At 54.7% G+C, this 19,310-nt stretch overlaps 1 protein-coding gene across 1 annotated transcript in view; it reads right to left on the bottom strand.

The window, feature by feature from the left end:
• L3MBTL3 (L3MBTL histone methyl-lysine binding protein 3) overlaps positions 1-11,486 on the bottom strand; it is a 111,764-nt gene extending 100,278 nt beyond the window's left edge. The window contains exon 1 of the mRNA XM_054174053.1: positions 11,354-11,486. Coding sequence (XP_054030028.1) covers positions 11,354-11,376 — 23 coding nt within the window. The 5' untranslated portion in view covers positions 11,377-11,486. The remainder of the gene's footprint in view (positions 1-11,353) is intronic.
• Between the last annotated feature and the right edge of the window lie 7,824 nt (positions 11,487-19,310).

The raw sequence follows: 19,310 nt of genomic DNA on the forward strand, positions 1-19,310 counted from the left end.
CTGAGAGCAGCCAGGCAGAGAGGGACCTGGGGGTAGTGGTTGACAGCCACCTAAACATGAGCCAGCAGTGTGCCCAGGGGGTCAAGAAGGCCAAGGGCATCCTGGCCTGCATCAGGAAGAGTGTGGCCAGCAGGAGCAGGGAAGTCCTTGTGCCCTGGGCTCAGCACTGCTTAGGCCACACCTTGAGTCCTGTGTCCAGTTCTGGGCCCCTCAGTTTCAGAAGGACATTGAGAGACTTGAAGGTGTCCAGAGAAGGGCAAGGAGGCTGGGGAGGGGTCTGGAGCACAGCCCTGTGAGGAGAGGCTGAGGGAGCTGGGGTTGCTTAGCCTGCAGAAGAGGAGGCTCAGGGGAGACCTTCTTGCTCTCTGCCACTCCCTGAAGGGAGGTTGTAGCCAGGAGGGAGTTGGTCTCTTCTCCCAGGCAGCCAGCACCAGAACAAGAGGACACAGTCTCCAGCTGTGCCAGGGGAGGTTTAGTCTGGAGGTGAGGAGAAAGTTCTTCACAGAGAGAGTTGTTAGCCACTGGAATGTGCTGCCCAGGGAGGTGGTGGAGTCTCCATCCCTGGAGGTGTTCAAGAGGGGATTGGATGTGGCACTTGGTGCCATGGTTTAGTCATGAGGTCTGTGGTGACAGCTTGGACTTGATGATCCTTGAGGTCTCTTCCAACCTTAGTGATACTGTGATACATCATCACAACAGCACAGCCCAACAGATCTGCCCTGTGCTTGTCCTCTCCCCCACCAACAGCTCCCGCCAAGAGGCAAAACTGGGCCCATGGAGCTAGGAGTCTCAGCAAGTGGCACCAAGGGTGAGCTCCAAGGCTGTGATGGATGCACTCAGCCTGGTTGGACTCAGTGATCTCAGAGGTCTCTTCCAACTAAAACACCTCTATGGTTCTATGACCTCCCCTTATCCAAGCTCACAGGAGTTGGTACAGGCAAAGAAGGTGAAGGCCTGAGCCATAATCAGGCCAAGAACTCCTACAGGCAACCCAGAAAGCAGCAGAGTGACCCAGCAAGCATGGATGCAGAGCTTGGAACACCACTCATGTGGTGACCCCTCCAAGGCTCACTTATGGAGGAACAAAGTTGTGGATCCTCTGCCACTGCATGCAGTCTGCTTACAAGCCAACCCCTGCATCCCATACACATGAGAGCCAACGTGAGCCTCCTTGAAGCTTGCCCTGCCAGGCAGCATGGCTGCATAGTGGTGATCCCCCCCGACCTGAGCTGCTTCTCAAGGTTGCTCCTGGAAGCAATGAGCTCTTTCATCAATGACAGGTGAACAGAGATGTCCAATTCACGTCTTCCCTGGACAGCAACTGAGCTGCACAGCAGGTGAGCCTCCCCTTGAGCCTCTGAAGGTTTGAGGTTCCTTACCCAAGACTAAGAGATCCTTCCTTTCCCAGAGCAGTGAGCCCCCTCATCTGCAAGAGAAGTGACTGATAGCACACTGAATTAATACTAATGAAATCCAGGTGTCCAAATCCTTTAGAGATAAACCACTGGCCAAGTCTGGGACTAAGTCTGGACTCAGCTGCACCTACACTCCTCTCAGGAGGAGCTTAGAAAGCAAGGGACTCTATTCTGACCCTCCTGACTCAACAGGAGGTTTTCCTTGCTTTATGTATCCCTTCCACTAGACATAAACCATTGGCCAGTTCTGGGACTAAGATTGGATCTGGCCACACCTAACCTTGATCAGAAGCAAGGGAGTCTGCTCTGAACCTGGTGACTCAACAGCAGGGTCTCCCTCAGCCTTCTATGCCTCCAGTCTGCAAATCATCCTCACTGGATCACAGAACCAGTCACAGAATCATTATGCCTGGAAAAGATCATTGAGTGCAACCAAAATCCAACTCCCAAGACCACTCAACTATATCCTGAAGCTCCACATCCACAGCTTCTTGAACACCTCAGGGGTGGGGACTCCACCTGGGCAGCCTGTGCCAATCCCTGAGCACTCCTGCAGAAACAAAACTTCTCCTCATCTCCAACCTAACCCTCCCCTGGCACAACTGAAGCTCCTTTCCTCTCATCCTATCAGTGGTTACCTGGGAAAAGAGACCAACATCAGCCTCATTGCAGCCTCCTTTCAGGGAGTTGGAGAGAGCAATGAGGTCTCCCCTCATCCCCCTCTTCTCCAGGCTAAACACCCCCAGCTCCTTCAGCTGCTCCTCATATGATGGCCTCCAAACCCCTCACCAGCCTTGGTGCTCTTCTCTGGACAACTCCCAGCACCTCAATGTCTTTCCTGCACTGTGGTGCCCAGAGCTGAACTCAGTACTCCAGCTGTGGCCTCCCCAGGGCAGAGTACAAGGGCACTAACACTTCTCTTTCTAATTTTCTCCCATGAAGTAAGCAACAGAGTGACCTTTGCCAGTGAACTCTGCCCAGTCACACTTTCACAGTCACACTAAAACCACTTTTGCCACTGCCTTTGATGGAGGTTCTTTAAGCTATCTACACCACACAGATGGACAGAGGTCCCAAGGGAAGCCATGACCTTATGGAGCTAAGCCATGGTCTCTCTTGCCCCCAGGGCTGGCTAACACCGCCAGGGAAGTTCAGAAACAAAAGCAACAGGTGAGGCTTTTTGCCCTAATACTGTAGGTGGTCATTTTGGGCATCTCGAAGGAAGGAGGAGGTTGCTTGGCCACAGCAACCCCAGGCAGAGCTACAGGCTGGGGTCAGAGTGGCTGAGAGCAGCCAGGCAGAGAGGGACCTGGGGGTAGTGGTTGACAGCCACCTAAACATGAGCCAGCAGTGTGCCCAGGGGGTCAAGAAGGCCAAGGGCATCCTGGCCTGCATCAGGAAGAGTGTGGCCAGCAGGAGCAGGGAAGTCCTTGTGCCCTGGGCTCAGCACTGCTTAGGCCACACCTTGAGTCCTGTGTCCAGTTCTGGGCCCCTCAGTTTCAGAAGGACATTGAGAGACTTGAAGGTGTCCAGAGAAGGGCAAGGAGGCTGGGGAGGGGTCTGGAGCACAGCCCTGGGAGGAGAGGCTGAGGGAGCTGGGGTTGCTTAGCCTGCAGAAGAGGAGGCTCAGGGGAGACCTCATTGCCCTCTACAACTACCTGAAAGGAGGTTGTAGCCAGGTGGGGGTTGGTCTCTTCTCTCTAGCAACCAGCACCAGAACAAGAGGACACAGTCTCAAGCTGTGCCAGGGGAGGTTTAGGCTGGAGGTGAGGAGAAAGTTCTTCACCGAGAGAGTCACTTGTCATTGGAATGTGCTGCCCAGGGAGGTGGTGGAGTCCCCATCCCTGGAGGTGTTCAAGAGGGGATTGGATGTGGCACTTGGTGCCATGGTTTAGTCATGAAGTCTGTGGTGACAGCTTGGACTTGATGATCTTTGAGGTCTCTTCCAACCTTGGTGATACTGTGATGCTGGCTGCAGCACCTTTTTCCCTACATAACAAATCAGGATAACAAGGTGGATCAGAAGTGGACAACTCAGCATAGTAGAACTGTATATCCACCAACTTCTGGACACCAGAGGCCAAGCTGATGCTCAGTTCCAGCTTTTACTAATATGTAGGAACATCAACACTACCAAGGCTGACTTGTTACACTGTTGGTAGCACAGAGAGAAGAATCACCCCTCACAGCATCAGCTCCTTCTCTTTCAGGCCTCGTAACACCAGCAATAGCAAAGCCAACTGACTGCAAACCCCTTGGGGTGAGCCCTCTTCTCCAGCTAACCACATCCTGGGCTGCAGCAAGAGAAGTGTGGCCAGCAGGGCAAGGGAGGGGATTCTCCCACTCTGCTCCATGCTGCTGAGACCACAGCTGGTACACTGTGTCCAGCTCTGGAGCCCCTATTACAAGAACAGTCTGACTTTTCCAGAGGGTCATCAGTCACACAGTATTCACAGAGCCAACCTGAGATCCCAGATCCAGCTTGCAGAAGTGCTGGCGAGTCATGGGGGAAATGTGGCTGGAATGATGCTGCACACATCTTAGGCTATTACAGGAAAGATCTGGAGGGGCTGGAAGGTGTCCAGAGAAGGGCCACGAGGAGGAGCAGAGGGCTGGAGCTGCTCTGCTGTGAGCACAGACTGAGGGAGTTGGGGTTGTGCAGGCTGGAGAGGAGAAGGCTCCCAGGATACCTAATTGTGGCCTTGCAGGATCTGCAGGGGGCTGCAAGAAAGCTGGGGAGGGACTTTTGAGGGTGTCAGGGAGTGATAGGGCTCAGGGTGTCAGGGATGGGGGGAGAGATGGAGCAGAACTAGAAATGGGGAGATTGAGATTGGCTGTGAGGAAGAAGTTGTTCCCCAGGAGGGTGGTGAGAGCCTGGCACAGGTTGCCCAGGGAGGTGGTGGCAGCCTCCTGCCTGGAGGTGTTTGCAGCCAGGCTGGATGTGGCTGTGAGCAATCTGCTGCAGTGTGAGGTGTCCCTGCCCATGGCAGGGGGCTTGGAACTGGCTGCTCCTTGAGGTCCCTTCCAACCCTGACAATTGTGTGATTCTCTTTGAGCTGGGTGAGTCCCACACTTGTCTGTGTCTCACCCTTCATCTTTCTGTACCTGGTTCTTCGCTGAAAGAAAAGCAACCACGACAGGCACAGGGCAGGAAACAGCAGAATGCTTTGAGGCTCTCCACCACATTTCAGTAGGTGCTGTGTGCTCTACCTGTTTAATGCTTCTACTATTCTAATGTTTCATGCAAGTAAGTCTCTGCAGACAACCCCTTTCCTTTAACATCTACTTTCTTGCTGTTTTTCAGAAGCTACTAGTTCTGCCAAGTTTCTGTTCTGTGTGGAAGAGCTGTTTGAGTAAATGTCACTATTTTGCCTGTTGCTCATGAAGAGTACTGCAGTAAGCTCTGTTAAAGATTATCCAGCCTATATATGCAGTCACCAAGGGACCACAGCTTAAAGTTCTGTGCCATTCTTAATGCTTTCAATGGAAAATGGAGCACAATTCCTATTGATGATCACAGAATGCATCAGGTTGGAAGAGACCCTCAAAGGTCATCTTGCCTGGCCCCCAATGCAGTCAGCAGGGACATCTCACAGTATCACCAAGGTTGGAAGAGACCTCAAGGATCATCAAGTCCAAGCTGTCACCACAGACCTCATGACTAAACCAGGGCACCAAGTGCCACATCCAATCCCCTCCTGAACACCTCCAGGGATGGGGACTCCACCACCTCCCTGGGCAGCACATTCCAATGATGAATGAGCTCCAACTAGATCATGTCACTGAGGGCCCTGTCAAGTTTCACCTCAAATGTCTCCAGGGCTGGGGCCTCCACCACTCCTCTACGTAACCTGTTCCAGTATTTCACCACCCTCTTTATGAAGAGCTTCCTCCTAATGTCCAACCTAAATCTCCCCTGCTCCACTTTCAAACCCTCCCCAGCCTTCCTGGAGGTTCCATTCAGGCTGCTCTGAGGTCCTGAGGGCCTTCTCTTCCCCAGGATGCACAGGCTGACTCTCCAAGCCTTTCCTCCAGAGGTGCTCCAGCCCTCTGATCACCTTTGTGGCCTTCCTCTGGACCTGCTCCTTCCTGTGCTGGGTTACAGAGCTAGACACAGTACTGCAGGTGAGGTATCACCAGAGAAGAGCAGAGAGGCAGAACCACCTCTCTTGGTGCCTTTAGCATTATTCCTTTATTTAGCACAATGTCCCTTCAGCATTATTTCCTCTATTGTATCTGTTGCTAGATTCCCCAAGGTGTGTTTGTTCCCAATACTTTGCTTAAAACCTTTTTCCACAGAGGCAGAACCTGGACACAGCTGCAGCACAAAATGCTGTGAAGCCCGAGTCTGCTCCAGTGCTAAAGGAGGTTCCTCCTGTCCTCCCCTGGGTCTGGTCTCCCTCAGCAAGGGAAGGACACAGGGACTGCCACACCACTGTTAGAAGCTGGGCAGCACACAGTTACACACAGCCTTCACCTACTGCTTCATTTACTAACTTCCACACAGCACTGTAATAACAGCAGCTGACCACTAGCAAAGCAACCCCAGGAAACAACACTGACAACTTTTATCTTCTTTATATAAAGAGCACAGGTTCCTTATACAAACCTCACACAGTTTATTTATCACAGGCTTGCTTATTTATCTGTCAGTCACAGGTTATTTACACAAGCCTCACACCAGCATAACATCCCCTCTGCAAGCTTTCCTGTCTGCAGTCCTGCAGTCCACAGGCTTAACCTGCTAGGACTGCAAGACTTGAGTACAACTCTGAAATCCTGGATCTGAACTTCCAGTTCTTACAAGCAGGCACAGAAAGTTCCCAGAGAGCTCTACCTTTATCTGTGCCTCCTTCCTTCCCTCCCTCCCTCATGCAGACACCTCCTGGAGAAGCGCTGGGCCACACCAAATCACACCAGTTACCACCTGACCTGCTTCAAATTGTGATTTCTTACCCCAAAATAATGCTACACATATCTGAACACCCCCATTCTTTTTTGCCTCAGAACCTTTTCTGCTGGTTCTTAGCAGCCTCCATGTCTTTAACTCACTCCGGTTCTTAGCAGCCTCCATGTCTTTAACTCACTCTGGTTCTTAGCAGCCTCCATGTCTTTAATTCATTCTGGTTCTTAGCAGCCTCCATGTCTTTAACTCACTCTGGTTCTTAGCAGCCTCCATGTCTTTAATTCATTCTGGTTCTTAGCAGCCTCCATGTCTTTAATTCACTCTGGTTCTTAGCAGCCTCCATGTCTTTAATTCACTCTGGTTCTTAGCAGCCTCCATGTCTTTAATTCATTCTGGTTCTTAGCAGCCTCCATGTCTTTAACTCACTCTGGTTCTTAGCAGCCTCCATGTCTTTAACTCACTCTGGTTCTTAGCAGCCTCCATGTCTTTAACTCACTCTGGTTCTTAGCAGCCTCCATGTCTTTAACTCACTCTGGTTCTTAGCAGCCTCCATGTCTTTAACTCACTCTGGTTCTTAGCAGCCTCCATGTCTTTAACTCACTCTGGTTCTTAGCAGCCTCCATGTCTTTAACTCACTCTGGTTCTTAGCAGCCTCCATGTCTTTAACTCACTCTGGTTCTTAGCAGCCTCCATGTCTGTAACTCACTCTGGTTCTTAGCAGCCTCCATGTCTTTAACTCACTCTGGTTCTTAGCAGCCTCCATGTCTTTAACTCACTCTGGTTCTTAGCAGCCTCCATGTCTTTAACTCACTCTGGTTCTTAGCAGCCTCCATGTCTTTAACTCATTCACTTCTTTCTAGCTCCTAAATACATTGAACACTTACAGGCTACCCCTTCTCTCCAGCTCATAAAGGGCTTGTATCTGCCTTTGTGATGAGTAGTTCTGCTACTGGAGCACTGATGAACTACACACACGATCATGTTCTTCCTAAGCCCCACGCCAGGGCATGGAGCTCACCACTCACAATCCCTCATCCTACTTGCCAGCAGTACTGAAAACCCGAAAGAGCAAACACAACCACTCACACAAGAAGTCAACCATCTCTCTTCGCAGACCAGGTGATGCCCAATGAAACTGAACAAGTCAGGGGAAAAGGACTCCTCACACACAATCACATTCTTGAGTTATTAGCACTTCCACAAGCAACACTCTGGCAAAGCTCCTGAAACTGAAGGTGAAACACAACACCACAACAAAGCCAGAGCTCACTGCTACTACCCAGCCGACACCAACACCCACGATGACTGCTTCAGCCTCCTTCATCACAGCACTTGGTTCATGAGAAGACCAACTGGACCACTGAAGTCCCACCAGAGGCACCTGGCTCCACCTGGATTTCAGTGTAGTACTTCACTGCCTTCAGCTGCTGGTTCAGGGAGTTTCGCTTTGAGATGTTCATCAAATTAACCTCTGGGAACACCGTAATCTCCTTGGTAAAAAGAACAGGTTTCCTGAACAGCTTCTAAATCTGCATTAAGAGCACGGTTACACTCCTGAACACAGACTATTTCCTCAACAAGACACACCGGAGTGTTTGTGTCTCGTTTTCTCTACGCTCCCCGCTACCTTACGGCACCCAGGGCTGAACAGGCACAAGCAGCAAGCGCGGTCAGTCACACAGTGCCCAGCTGTGCGAGAGAATTCAACAACGAAACGGAGCAACACTCAACAAATAACTGGAATGGGCTGCCCACAGAACTTGCGGATGCCTCATTCCCGCGAGTGTTTTCGGACCAGGCTGGATGTGGTTTTGAGCAACCTGGGGCTAGCGAGGGGTGTCCCTGCCCCCGGCAGGGGAGTGCAACTGGATGATCTCTCAGGTCCCTTCCAACCCAAACCATTCAGGCTCCCCTTTGCTGTCAGGCTTGCACACACCGAGCTAGCAAGCGCAAGTCTAAGAGATACGGAGGAGGCCGAGCTCCTCCCCAGCCGGGGCTGCCGCTGCACCCCCAGCCCCCCCCCGCCCCTGAAGCACTTCTCGCCAGGCTCAGCCCACGCTCCCGAGCGGGACAAGCGACACGGCCGCGGGGCACGACCCCTCCGCTCCCCACGCAGGCCGCGGGCCGGCGGCGCGGCCGCCGCGAACCGGCGGGGCCCGGCACCGGCCGCCCCAGCGCCGGCCCTGCCCTCCCCTCGCCGCCTCCTTGCCTCCGGCCCAGCGCGGCGCGGCGGCGCGGGGCCGCAGCCGGAACGCGGCGGCGAGGCCCGGCGGGCGCGGCCGCTTTTGCTCGCCGGCAGCCCGCGGCCTACCAGCAGAGGTCCCTCCTTGGCCAGTTTTGCGGCGTGGTGGTTTTGGCTTTTTTTTGTTGTTTTGTTTGGGGTTTTTTTTTGCTGCACTTGAAACTTTCTGGAGAAAACCCCGGGCTCGGCTCCGCGTCCTGCCCGGCCTCGGGCACAACCACCCAGACAAAAGTGCCCCCCCCGGCCCGCTCCTTCCAGGGGAGCGCTCGGGGAAAGCGGTTCTGAGCTGGCTCCGCTGCCCTCCGCAATTTGCCTTATTTTTCTCTTCTTTTCTTTTCTCCCCTCTGACCGCCTCCCCCCACCCGCCGCTCCGGGCAATTAAGTGGAAGGGGGGCGGGGGGGAGCAGCGTGCCCCAGTGCCCCGGGCGGGGGGCGGCGGCGGGGGCGAGCGCGGTGCGGCGGGGGGGTGGGAGAGGAACTGGGTGTTAAAGTGTTCCTGAGGAAGTTGCACAACGAAAAGAGGGACTCCCGCTTGTTTACCAGCGCCTTTGCTTTGGGGTTTTTTTGCCCACCTTTCCCCCCCCCCCTATCTCCCACCCGCCCCCCTCACCCCTACACCTCTACCCCCCCCAGCCCCCCTCCCCCCGAGAGCGGGACTCGAGAAACGGAGCCTGCCTCTGAGTGGAAAGGAAAAAAAAAAAAAGAAGGGGAAAAAAAAAAGAAAGAAAAATGTTACCTTCTCCTCCCTCCTCCCCTCCCCCAGCGCGGAGGAGAAAGAGGAGGAAAGGGGCGAACTCTTCCCCCCCACCCCAGGGGAGTGCTGGGGTTGGCTCCCCGGCCGCTCGCAGCCGCTGTCCGGGCATCTCCGGGCGCAGCAGCCGCCCCTCGCCGCGGGAGGGGCCGCTTTCCCCCACCGCCCCGCAGGGCACCCGGCCCCGCAGCCGCCAGCGCCGGGCCCCTGCGCCGCAACTTTTTCTCTCACGCTCTGCCGTGCGCCCGCTCCGACGGGAAGGGGGGGGAGGGGAGGGCAAACAACCCACGGGGGTGGGGAGCGGACCCGGCCGCGGTGTCCCCCTCCCCCCCCAGGCCCGGGTGCTGCCGCCCCGGCGGCCTCTCCCCCAGCCCCGGCTCCGCGGGAGCGCCTTCCCGTCGTCCGCCGCTTTCTTCCCCCCCCCCCGCCCCGTTTCCCCCTCCCGCCTCAAAAATAAATCGCTTTCTCCACCCTCCCTCCCCCCCAGCCGAAAACGCAGCGGCTCGCACCCGTTACGAGAACAAGTGTGCCGATATCCTGTTGTGATATGCACTGGCTGCCGAGCCCGGCAGGCACCGCCGGGCGTGTGCGCGGGGGCCGCTCCCCCACCCCGGGCGCACTTCGGCGAGAGCGCGCAACTTCAGCGAGCCGCCGCGGCCCTGCTCCCCCCCGCCCCCCATGCACACGACACCCCACCCACCACCCCAATCCGCGCTCACTCACTCGCGGGCACCGCCGGCACCCCGCCGCCAGCCGCCGGCAGCCCCCCCCGAGGCCGGTCCGCGGAGCCGGCGGCGGTGACAGGAGGCGGCGGGCGCCGCAGGCAGCCCGGGGCGGGCAGGGGCCGTTCGCCGCCGCCTCACATGTCTGCCGCAGCGAGCGCGGCGCACGCACCGCACACAGGAACTGAGCACTCCGGCAACACTTTTCGGCTTTTTTTTTTTTCCCCCTCTTTTTTTTTTTTTCCTTTTTTTTTTTTTCCGCCTCTTAAGGGAAAAAAAAAAAAAAACCAAAGCGCTAGCAGCTTTTTTTTTTCCCCCTCCTCCCTTTCGGTATGTGCATGTGTGTGCAAACTTTCCCCAAAATGGCGGAAATTGGGAGATGATGATATTTTAAATATCTCTCGCACACGATCACACAAAGTGCAGGAGCGACGGAGCAGACGAAACTCCGCTGAGCGCTAGAGAGGCCTCGGCACACCGGGACCCACGGGCACATTCAACCGGTACATCCCGGCGGCCGCCACCTCTCGCCGCTTCCGACCGACGAGCCCCGGGCTCGTTCACACCCCTCTCGGCCGCGCATCGCCCTCCCGGCTGCCCGCACTTCTCCCCCGTCCTTCAGCCAGTGCGAACAAAGAGCCGGAGCTGGGGAGCGGGGGGGGGGGCTCGGCTCGCTCCCCGCCCGGCGCTCACACGCGCAGCCAGGCACCCCCCCGCCGCCCCGCCGCTGCACCCGCATCACATTGTTCCCAACGGCGCGGCGGTGCCCCGTAAGTGTCATTAAATGGAGCCAACTGACACGCTCATTGGTGGGGCAAGTCTGCAAAATGTCTCTCCCTTTCCCTTTCCCTTCCCCCTCCCTTCGGAACCCCCCTCCCCCCCCCCCCAAAAAAAAATAAAAGCGCCCCCCGCCCCCCCATTCCGCCAGCTCCCTCCCCCGTCTATCTCCATCGCCGTACATACACAGCCGTGCGTGCCTGCCCGCGTATGCACAGGCAGATAGCGCAGCAGACACCGACATGTACTCCCTGCGTGTGTTTGGGAAGAGAAAAATAAATAGCAGGCACCTCTCTCTTTCTTTTGTTCCTCTTTCACACTCGCACACTTATGATTTAGTGCGATCCCCGGTGCCTCGGCTGCTCCCCAAGCCACTTGCGAGTCACTTGCCCACTTTCCCCGGCATTAACTTCCACCCGTGCTGCCGGAGGTGCTGGGGGAGCAGCCCCCCTCCCCTTCCCCAGATACGTTTCGTAAGGGAGGCAGAGGAGGTGCGTCTCTCCCTTTATCTCCCGCGCTCTCCCGAACTTTCATCCTCACCTCGGGGGAAAATCAAACCCCATCACCAGCCTCTGCCACTGCAGCTGCCTAAACGGCTTGCGGATTAGATCGGAACCCGCCGCTCCTTACCCCCCCAAAATTCTCTCTTTTCTCCGTCTCTCGAGGAGTCCTGACAAATATGGTCCAAGGCTGCGGGCACAAGTGAGCATGCGCCCGCCGAGCCGGGGCTGGGGAAAGGGGAAACCGCCGCCGCCGCCGCGGCTCCTCTTCCTCCCTCTCGCCGCGCCGCCGCTGCGCCCCGGACACCGGCCAGCGGACACCGGCCAGCGGCCGCCGGCCGCGATCGTCGCCCCCGCCGCAAACGCGGCCGCCAGCCGGAGCCCCGCCGGGGGGTGCGCGGTTCCTTCCCCCCCGCGATCCGCCGCCGACGCTGGAGGAATAATGAGGAGACTTGAGCCGCGGCCGCGCCGTGCTGGGCGCTCGCAAAAAAAACGATGCCCCGCGCTCCTCGGCCTGGGAAGGGGCCGGGGAGACCCTCCCGCCGCTCCTGGTCCCCGTCCTCGGCACAAAGCGGGGCTGGGGCAGCTGCGCGCCGGGAAGGGAAGTGGGGAGCCGGCGGCAGAGGGGCAGTCCGCTGCGGCCCCGCCGAGGGCTCCGCCGGGCACCCTCTCCCCACCAGAACCTGGGGTGCGTCCCACAGACGTGTGCCCCGGGGTGGGCCTCGTGTCTTTAGAGCGCAGATCAACAGCGATGTCACATGTGCCACCTGCCTGCCTTCTCACCATCCTCTGCACCCCCAGAAAATCCTGCCTCCAGCCTTTATGTGCTGTCACTTGCTGCTTTCACAGCACAGTAACAACTGGAGGCCTGTGTTACTCTCTGGGGTTGGCCAGGGTGGGCTTCCTCCACTTATGACAGGGAATGTGAAGCAAAAAGATCTACCCAAGGCCTGTCTAGGTTGGGGAAGGGAGCACGGAGCGATGCCATCAGCGGTATAGATCGTACTTCTGTAAACGTGGGTGCCTGTGGTAACAAGTGACAGGATGAGAGGAAATGGCCTCAAGTTGCACCAGGAGGGGGGTAGGTTGGACATTAGAATAAACTTCTTGCCTGAAAAGGCTCTCAAAGAGCTGCCTAGGGAGGTGGTTGAATGCTCATTCTTGGGGGTGCTAGAGGGAGGCAGAGATGTGGTGTTGAGGGTCCTGGTTTAGAGTTAGAGCATGGTTGGACTGGATGATCTGAAAGGGCTTTTCCAGCCAAACCCATTCTCTAATGCAATTATGTGTGTGTGTATACACACACATATCTGTAACAGGCAAGGTATGAAGCAACACTGGACATAATTACACTAAATGTTCTTTCAGACCACAGAATGTGTCTCTAAGGTGAGTACTGTGTCCACTTCTGGAGCCTCTGTGCCAGGAAGGATCTGGAGGTGCTGGAAGGTGTCCAGAGAAGGGCCACAAGGATGAGCAGAGGGCTGGAGCTGCTCTGCTGTGAGCACAGACTGAGGGAGTTGGGGTTGTGCAGGCTGGAGAAGAGAAGGCTCCCAGGAGAACTAATTGTGGCCTTCCCGTATCTGCAGGGGGCTCCAAGAAAGCTGGGGAGGGACTTTTGAGGGTGTCAGGGAGGGATAGGACTGGGGGGGATGGAGCAGAACTAGAAATGGGGAGATTGAGATTGGCTGTGAGGAAGAAGTTGTTCCCCAGGAGGGTGGTGAGAGCCTGGCACAGGTTGCCCAGGGAGGTGGTGGCAGCCTCCTGCCTGGAGGTGTTTGCAGCCAGGCTGGAGGTGGCTGTGAGCAACCTGCTGCAGTGTGAGGTGTCCCTGCCCATGGCAGGGGGTTGGGACTGGCTGAGCCTTGAGCTCCCTTCCAGCCCTGACAGTTGTATGATTCTATGACTCTGGCCTTTATCCATCGAAGACAAAAAGTTTGGCACCTTGTTATCTCTGTCTTAAGAAATGACTCTCAGAGCTCAATGTACCTGTTGGTAATCACACTAATGAGCTGTGTCCACATTTCCTCTTGATTTTATCCCTGCTCCCTTCTACAATTACAGCAACAACTTTGGCCCAAATCACTAGAACAGAAATGATAGTAATAATTAGTAATAAACATCAGCATTGATAAATACATGGCAAAAATGCTTTCCTACAAACTCAGAATAACTAGTAAAATAGTGTCTACAAGGCCAAACCCTACATTTTGGCTCTTGGACCTAGCTGTGGTATCACAGTGGTATCCCCGTGGCAGGATCAGCATTGCACTGGACCCCGGCAGAATCATAGAATCACAGAATCAGTAAGGTTGGAAAAGACCTCAAAGGTCATCAAGTCCAACCTGTCACCCAACACCTCCTGACAACTAAACCATGGCACCAAGTGCCACATCCAATCCCCTCTTGAACACCTCCAGGGATGGGGACTCCACCACCTCCCTGGGCAGCACATTCCAGTGGCAAATCACTCTCTCAGTGAAGAACTTTCCCCTCACCTCCAGCATAAACCTCCTCTGGTGCAGCCTGAGACTGTGTCCTCTTGTTCTGCTGCTGGGTGCCTGGGAGGAGACACCAACTCCCTCCTGGCTACAACCTCCCTTCAGGGAGTTGGAGAGAGCAAGAAGGTCTCCCCTGAGCCTCCTCTTCTGCAGGCTAAGCAACCCCAGCTCCCTCAGCCTCTCCTCACAGGGCTGTGCTCCAGACCCCTCCCCAGCCTCCTTGCCCTTCTCTGGACACCTTCAAGTCTCTCAATGTCCTTCTTGAGCTGAGGAGCCCAGAACTGGACACAGGACTCCAGGTGTGGCCTAGGCAGTGCTGAGTACAGGGCACAAGGACTTCCCTGCTCCTGCTGGCCACACTCTTCCTGATGCAGGCCAGGATGCCCTTGGCCTTCTTGGCTGCCTGGGCACACTGCTGGCTCATGTTCAGCCAGCTGTCAATCAGCACCCCCAGCTCCCTCTCTGCCTGGCTGCTCTCAGCCACTCTGACCCCAGCCTGTAGCTCTGCCTGGGGTTGCTGTGGCCAAAGTGCAGCCCCTGGCACTTGGACTTGTTGAATGCCATCCTGAAGATTTCGTGGTGAGCATTTCTCAGGCCCCTTTAGGCTCCAGTGGCATTGCACAGAGGCTGCAGTTTCCATCAATGAGCATAAGTTCATTAGAAACTAATTACAGCCAACAGTAGAGACCTAATTGTAATAATTAGTGGCAACATGCATTTCCACTCTCCTGAAACACAGATGCAGACCAAAAAAAATAGTAGAGGAGGAGGAAATTCTTATTTTCTACCAGGGAACTCTCAGCTGATGAAATGCATGGGTCAGAAACAATAAACTGCAACTGGAGTCATTCAGGGCCTGCCTGAAAACCATTTCCCAGTGTATTTTAGGCAGATAGTTGCCAAATAATGAGATTATTCTCCTGTAGCATTAAATTAGCTGGGCTCTGGAGGAGGCACTGGAAGAGTGATGAGGTTTGGTGCTGTTTAAACCTCCTCAGGATGCTGGGCCTGCAGTGGTCATCGCTCCAGATGACACTGGGGACGTGGGCAGGGTGGATCACAGCCTGTTCTGGAGATGCATTCCTGAGGGCACAAGGGATGAGTTACCTGCAGGTGGTTTTGCTTGGAAGACTTTGTTACAACACTGCTGTGCTTCCGAGGGCTGCTTCCACAGAACAAATGAATTCTCTTCCTGGACTAAAAATTCATCATAGAATCATAGCAATTCTTTTTTTTGGGGGGTTGAGAAACACTGGAAGAAGTTGCCCTGGGAAGTGGTTGAGTCACCACCCCAGGATGAGTGTGAAAAACCAAGTAGATGTGGTGCTTGGGGATAGGGTTTAGCAGTGGGCTTGGTCAAGGAGGGTTAATGGGGAGGCTGGCACAGGTCTGGCTGAGCACACCCTGGCCCCATCACACTGTGAGGCCTTCACATAGCAGGTCTTAGGCTTTCACATAGCAGATACAACCTGAGGATGAATCAGTTCTAAAGCAGATCATCCCATGAAGCTGTCAGCCATTCCAAACCCACCCATTCTGTCCTGCCAGCTGGAGGTTGGATTGTTCCCCTCCCCAGGAACAAGTGACAGCATGAAAGGAAGTGGCTTCAAGTCACAGCAGGGCAGGTTTAGGTTAGGGAACAGATGAAGCTTCTTCATTGAAAGGGTTCTCAAAGACTGGAACAAGTTGCCCAGGGAGGTGGTTGAGTCCCCACCCTAGGATGTGTTTAATAAACATGCTTGGGGATATGGTTTAGTGGTGGACTTGGTCAAGTGGGATTGATGGTTGGACTTGATGATCATGAAGGCCTTTTCCAACCTAAATGACTCCATGCTTCTGGAATTCTTCACTTGTTATGGGTTCAGTCCTGGGAAGACTTTTCATTGCTTCACTGTCCTCACCAAGAATTCATAGAATCAGAGAATTGTTTGGGTTGGAAAAGCCCTCCAAGATGATCCAGTCCAACACCAACCCAACACCACCATGGCCACTAAACCTTGTCCCCAGGTGTCACAGAATCACAGAAACATTGAGGCTGGAAAAGAGCCTCAGGATCACCAATTCCAACCAAGGAGTTTGGTAAAATGTAAATGCTGATTCTCAGTTTATGCTTAGATATTCTCTGAGAAGTCTTAGAACCATAGAATTGTTTGGGTTGGGAAAGCTCTCTGAGGTCACCCAGTCCAAGCATCAACCCAACACCACCATGGCCACTAAACCTTGTCCCCATGTGCCACACACTTCTGGAACACCTCCAGGGCTGGGGACTCCACCACCTCCCTGGGCAGCCTCTGCCAATCCCTGACCACTCTTGCAGCAAAGATATTTTTCCTCATCTCCAACCTAACCTCCCCTGGCACAATTTGAGGCCATATTGCCTCTCCTTCTATCACCTGAGACTAGAGAGAAGAGCCCAACCCCCACCTCACTGCAGCCTCCATTCAGGGAGCAATGAGGTCTCCCCTCAGCTAGGGAAATACACTTTTTGATGATAGAAGGATCTTGAAACCAGATAAGTTTTGTTCTGACATTTCTCAGGGGACATTTAGGTTGGCCATTAGGAAAGCTTCTTTCCCCTCAAAGGGTTGTGAAGCCCTGGAAGAGGCTGCCTGGGGAGTCCCCAGCTCTGGAGGGGTTTGAAAGGTGTGGACAGGGACATGGTTTACTGGTGACCTGGCAGTGCTGAGTTAAGAGTTGGACTGGATGATCTTTAAGGCCCTTTCCAACTGAAACCATTCTGTGACAAAACCTCTAAACCTCTGTCATGTTCTAACCCATCCAGTCCTGCAGAAGTCCTGCTGTAGCTCTTTACAGAAAATGATGACACAGGTGGAAAAACCCCAATGGTATCAGCAGTGGGCAGATGACACCAAGCTGAGTGGCACCAGGGGGACAGAATGGCATCCGGAGGGCCCTGGAGACGCTGCAGAGGTGGCCCAGGTGAACCTCATGAGATCCAACAAGAGCAAGTGCAGGGTTCTGCAGCTGGGCCAGAACAATCCTCACTGTCAGTACAGACTGTGGAAAGTGGGGATAGAAAGCAGCCCTGAGGAAAAGGACTCGGGGGTGCTGGTGGGGGAGAAGCTGGCCAGGAGCAGGCAGGGTGAGCTTGCAGCACAGAAGGCAGATCACAGCCTGGGCTGCATCCAGAGCAGCACTGCCAGCAGAGCCAGAGAGCTGATTCTGCCCCTCTGCTCTGCTCTGGGGAGACCTCACCTGCAGGGCTGTGTGCAGGGCTGGAGCACTCAGCACAGGAAGGACCTGGACCTGATGGAGAGGGTCCAGAGGAGGCCATGGGAATGTTCAGGGGGTTGGTGCAGCTCTGCTATGAGCCCAAGCTGAGGGAGCTGGGGATGTTCAGCCTGGAGAGGAGAAGGCTCCAGGGAGACCTAAGAGCAACCTGCCAGGACCTGAAGGGGGCTACAGTAAAGCTGCAGAGAGACTGTTTGCAAAGGCCTGCAGGGACAGGACCAGGGGCAATGGCTTCAAACTAGAGCAGAGCAGATTCAGATTGGATGTGAGGAACAAGTTCTGCATCAGGAGGCTGCTGGAACACTGCAACAGGTTGCCCAGGGAGGTGGTTGAGGCCCCAGCCCTGGAGAGCTTCCAGGTGAGGCTGGAGAGGGCTCTGGGCAGCCTGATCTAGTTGGGGATGTCCCTGCTGACTGCAGGGGGGTAGGGCTGGATGAGCTTTGGAGCTCCCTTCAGGCCTGGACCATTCTGTGATTCTATGAAGCAATCACTGGACATCAGCACTGACACTAAGCATTTCAACCAAGACTTGGCAGAGTTATTGGATGAGTGCTTTGCTCTCTGAGCAAAGTCAAGGGGCTTGGGAAGTTAATAAAAGGAACCTTCTGTTCTCTGTCCCTTCTTTGCTCTGAGCCCAAATCCTACTGTGGCAGCTCTTGACGTGCAACCAACCCCTTATTTTGTCAATAAACATTTATTGAGGAAAAATAGATGAAACAGTAGTCAAATCTGCTCTTTAAACATGAGTTGTGTTGGCATTTGGTTGAACACCAGGCTCCCATCTGTACTCTGAAGACAATTGTGCACGCCTGTTGCTCGACGGGAGCGTGACGTTTGGCGTGATCTTGGCAGGAGCCTTAATGACAGATTTTGGAGCAGCTAATTTTGGTCTCTCTCAGAGTATTCTTATAAGTGGTTGAATAGGTGCCTGTGCTGGAGCCAAGTGCTGATTACTTTGCTAAGAGCAAGCACAGGAGCATCCTCATACAGGGCTCCCAAAGCCCAGATCTCGAATGGCGTTTGAGGTGGGCGGAGGACAGGAAGGTGCCTCGGTGGCTGAGGTTGTGTGTTGGGTTTACAGCTTTGTGGTCCTAAGGGAAGGGCAACCAAGCTGGGGAAGGGTCTGGAGAACAAGGCTGGGGAGGAACAGCTGAGGGAGCTGGGGGTGTTGAGCCTGGAGGAGGCTGAGGGAAGATCTCTTGAGTACTGTGTCCAGTTCTGGGCTCCTCAGTTTAGGAAGGAGGTTGACTTGCTGGAGCGTGTCCAGAGAAGGGCAACGAAGTTGGTGAGGGGCTTGGAGCACAGCCCTGTGAGGAGAGGCTGAGGGAGCTGGGGTTGCTTAGCCTGCAGAAGAGGAGGCTCAGGGGTGACCTCATTGCCCTCTACAACTACCTGAAAGGTGGTTCTAGCCAGGAAGGGGTTAGTGTCTTCTCCCAGGCACCCAGCACCAGAACAAGAGGACACAGTCTCAAGCTGTGCCAGGGGAGGTTTAGGCTGGAGGTGAGGAGAAAGTTCTTCACCAAGAGAGTTGTTCATCATTGGAATGTGCTGCCTAGGGAGGTGGTGGAGTCCCCATCCCTGGAGGGGTTCAAGAGGGGATTGGATGTGGCACTTGGTGCCATGGTCTAGTCATGAGGTCTGTGGTGACAATTTGGCCTTGATGATCTTTGAGGTGTCTTCCAACCTTAGTGATACTGTGAGACTGTGATACTGTGAGAACAGGGCTGGGGAGGAACAGCTGAGGGAGCTGGGGGTGTTTAGCCTGGAGGAGGCTGTGGGAAGACCTTATTGCTCTCTACAGCTCCCTGAAAGGAGGTTGCAGTGAGGTGGGGATTGGGCCCTTGTCCCTACTCTCAGGTGATAGAAGGAGAGGAAATGGCCTCAAGTTGTGCCAGGGGAGGGTTAGGTTGCAGATTAGAAGAAGCTTTTCCCCTAACAGGTTTCTCAAAGCCTGTCACAGGCTGCCCAGGGCAGGTAGATGGTTTTTGAAAAGACAAATTAAAATTTGCCTATGAATTTGTCTGGATTTGATGTTTTTGCCAACATCATTGTCTCTTCTGCCTAGGATCAGGTGATGGAAGGAGTGGAAATGGCTGAAATTGTGCCAGGGGAGGGTTGGGTTGGAGATGAGGAAAAATGTCTTTGCTGCAGGAGTGGTCAGGGATTGGCAGAGGCTGCCCAGGGAGCTGGTGGAGTCCCCATCCCTGGGGGTGTTCAAGAAACCTGTGGCCATGGCACTTGGGACAG

The sequence above is a fragment of the Dryobates pubescens genome, chromosome 28 (assembly GCF_014839835.1).
Source record: "Dryobates pubescens isolate bDryPub1 chromosome 28, bDryPub1.pri, whole genome shotgun sequence".
NCBI lineage: Eukaryota > Metazoa > Chordata > Aves > Piciformes > Picidae > Dryobates > Dryobates pubescens.